General features: G+C 33.8%; 1 protein-coding gene across 1 annotated transcript in view; it reads right to left on the bottom strand.

The window, feature by feature from the left end:
* Positions 1-128: 128 nt before the first annotated feature.
* LOC117113645 (glutamate receptor 4-like) overlaps positions 129-2,479 on the bottom strand; it is an 18,698-nt gene continuing 16,347 nt past the window's right edge. Inside the window, exons 11-12 of the mRNA XM_033257048.1 lie at positions 903-1,145; positions 129-419 (exon numbers count right to left, since the gene is read on the bottom strand). Of these exons, the coding sequence (XP_033112939.1) occupies positions 129-419; positions 903-1,145 (534 nt within the window). The remainder of the gene's footprint in view (positions 420-902; positions 1,146-2,479) is intronic.

Genomic DNA, 2,479 nt, shown 5'->3' with positions numbered 1-2,479 from the left:
TATATATGTTGTTTCAAATATATTGTCTTCAAATAAATTTTGAGGCAAATCTTCAAATATATATTATATATATATAATATTTATATATATATTTATATATTTATATTTATTATTAAATGTTTACACATTTAATTAATTAAATCGTTTGCAAATATGTATTCATGTTCAAACCTCAACCAATCCTTCTCCTTGGAGAATGCAATGCCGTATCCTTTTGAATCTAGATTAGGTCCAATCTTCATCGTATCACATGGTTCTCGCTGATTGTTGAATTCATTTACCGACGACTCTAGGAAGAATGCGTATTTTCCCTTGGAGTGGCGAACCCTCTCTACGCCCTCTTTGTTATCTGCCGCGAAATTATTCGCATCCTCTTTCATACCGTCCCAGATTTTGGTTAAAACTGGGGTTTTGGAATTCTGAAAGACATTAGTTAAATTGGTAAGCAGAAAGACAAAATATTAATCAAAATATGATTACTGTATTAACATAATAAATGCTACTTGCTGAAATAATGCTACTTCTGAAACGATGTCGTCCACACTAATGAATATTAAGGTCGATATTTTAATATGATGTGGCTTTCTATTATCGTATGTTTGTCAATAAATCAATCAATCAATTAATCAATCAATCAATCAAGCGATCAATTAATCAATTTACTATTCAACAAACTCGATTGGTTGATAAATCAATCATATAATCAGGCAATCAATCAAACAATATCAGCAAATTAATTATCCAATGAATTGATCGATCATCATAAGAATAATATTTAGGCCTACAATATAATAGATAGAGAAAAAGACAAGGGATCAAGGTTGGTGGCACTGTTGAGACCAAACGAGAAAAGAGCCACTGATATCACTAGAATATTAAACACACCAAGATTAATTTTTTACCTTGAAAAATTCCATAGTTGAGGCGTTTAAAACGGCGCCATATTTTATGATACTTTGATTTGTGAGGTCTTCAACGGAGTTGATTGCGGGTATCATGACTTCAATCGTCAAGAATGCAGCGAGATTTGCTGTGTATGACGCAATGAATATAAGAGTAAAGAACCACCATACAGCACCAACAAGTCGACCACCAACTGACCTACGGATGTGATGTAATAGACATAATGACGTGAATTGATAACACTGTAAATGTTATTAAAGGTGAATTAATAATTTTCATTAAAAGGAACTGATATTTTAGGATAGTGGGCCTAGTTATTAAAGTAGAAATAAATAATGTCCATCTAGAGCTATAAAGAAGAGACTGTTTATGATGAAAGCAGCTATTAAAAACAATAGTTATAATATATCACCACAATGCTTTCGTAGTCAAGTGGTTATGATTTTCGCTATGTATGCGAAAGGTCCCGGGTTCGAGTCTCGGTGGAGCCTGAGATCTTTATCTTTCTCTGTCAGATTCCTCTTCTGTTACGTTTCAATTTATATTATTCACTGCATCATTCCTCTTGCTGTTTTTCCCATAGGCCTATGCCTTTAAATAACTTTGTATACAAGTATCTCATTCGAGATCCAGCAAGCTGAAAATAATGCACAAAAGAGGGGGCGCATCTTATAAATCTCTGGCAACCTATTAGTCACGTGCGATATTAGTGCTATATCAACATCGTGATGTCAGACACGTTAAAAAAATCAAATGAACTCAAATTCTACAATCCCTTTGTGGTCAAATGGTTATGGCGAAAGGTCCGGGGTTTGAGTCCCGGTGGAGGCTGAGATTGTTGTTCTTTCTTTGTCAGATTCGTTTCTCGTACGATTTAATTTATAATAATAATAATAATATTAATATATATATATATATTCTATATATTGTATATATATCATATATATAGGCCTGTGTGTGTGTGTTGTATATATACTGTCTCTTATACACATCTTCAATCAATCAATATACATAAATCATCCAAGAAAGGTAAATACAGTGTTCGAATAAGGACATAATGATACATCGTGTAGCATAGCTCGCAACGAATGTAGTCCTGTAAATAAATGAATAAAGAAATTGTGTAATAAGATGCCTCTGGCGGGACTCAAACCTGCGGCCTCTCGCTATCAAGGCGAGCGTCATAACCATTAGACCACGGAGGCTACATGGTTAAACAGATTCAAATACCACCAGATATTCCATTACACAATAAGTACGACTAGAAACAAATAATAGCATACACTGAAATATAAATCAAGGTAGCCGTTAACACTGTTAAATTATATACATAAATCATCAAAGAAAGGTAAATACAGTGTTCGAATAAGGCGGGACTCGAACCTGCGACCTCTCGCTGTCAAGGCGAGCGTCATAACCACCATTAGACCACAGAGGCTTCATGGTTAAACATCGTTGCGAGCTATGCTACACGATGTATATCATTATGTCCTTATTCGAACACAGTATTTACCTTTCTTTGATGATTTATATATATAATATATAATTTAACAGTGTTAACGGCTACCTTGATTTA

This window comes from Anneissia japonica, unplaced genomic scaffold, assembly GCF_011630105.1.
Source record: "Anneissia japonica isolate Jap-2015-1 unplaced genomic scaffold, ASM1163010v1 scaffold1665_len535045_cov187, whole genome shotgun sequence".
NCBI lineage: Eukaryota > Metazoa > Echinodermata > Crinoidea > Comatulida > Comatulidae > Anneissia > Anneissia japonica.
This window is presented reverse-complemented; position numbering and strand designations above follow the sequence as displayed.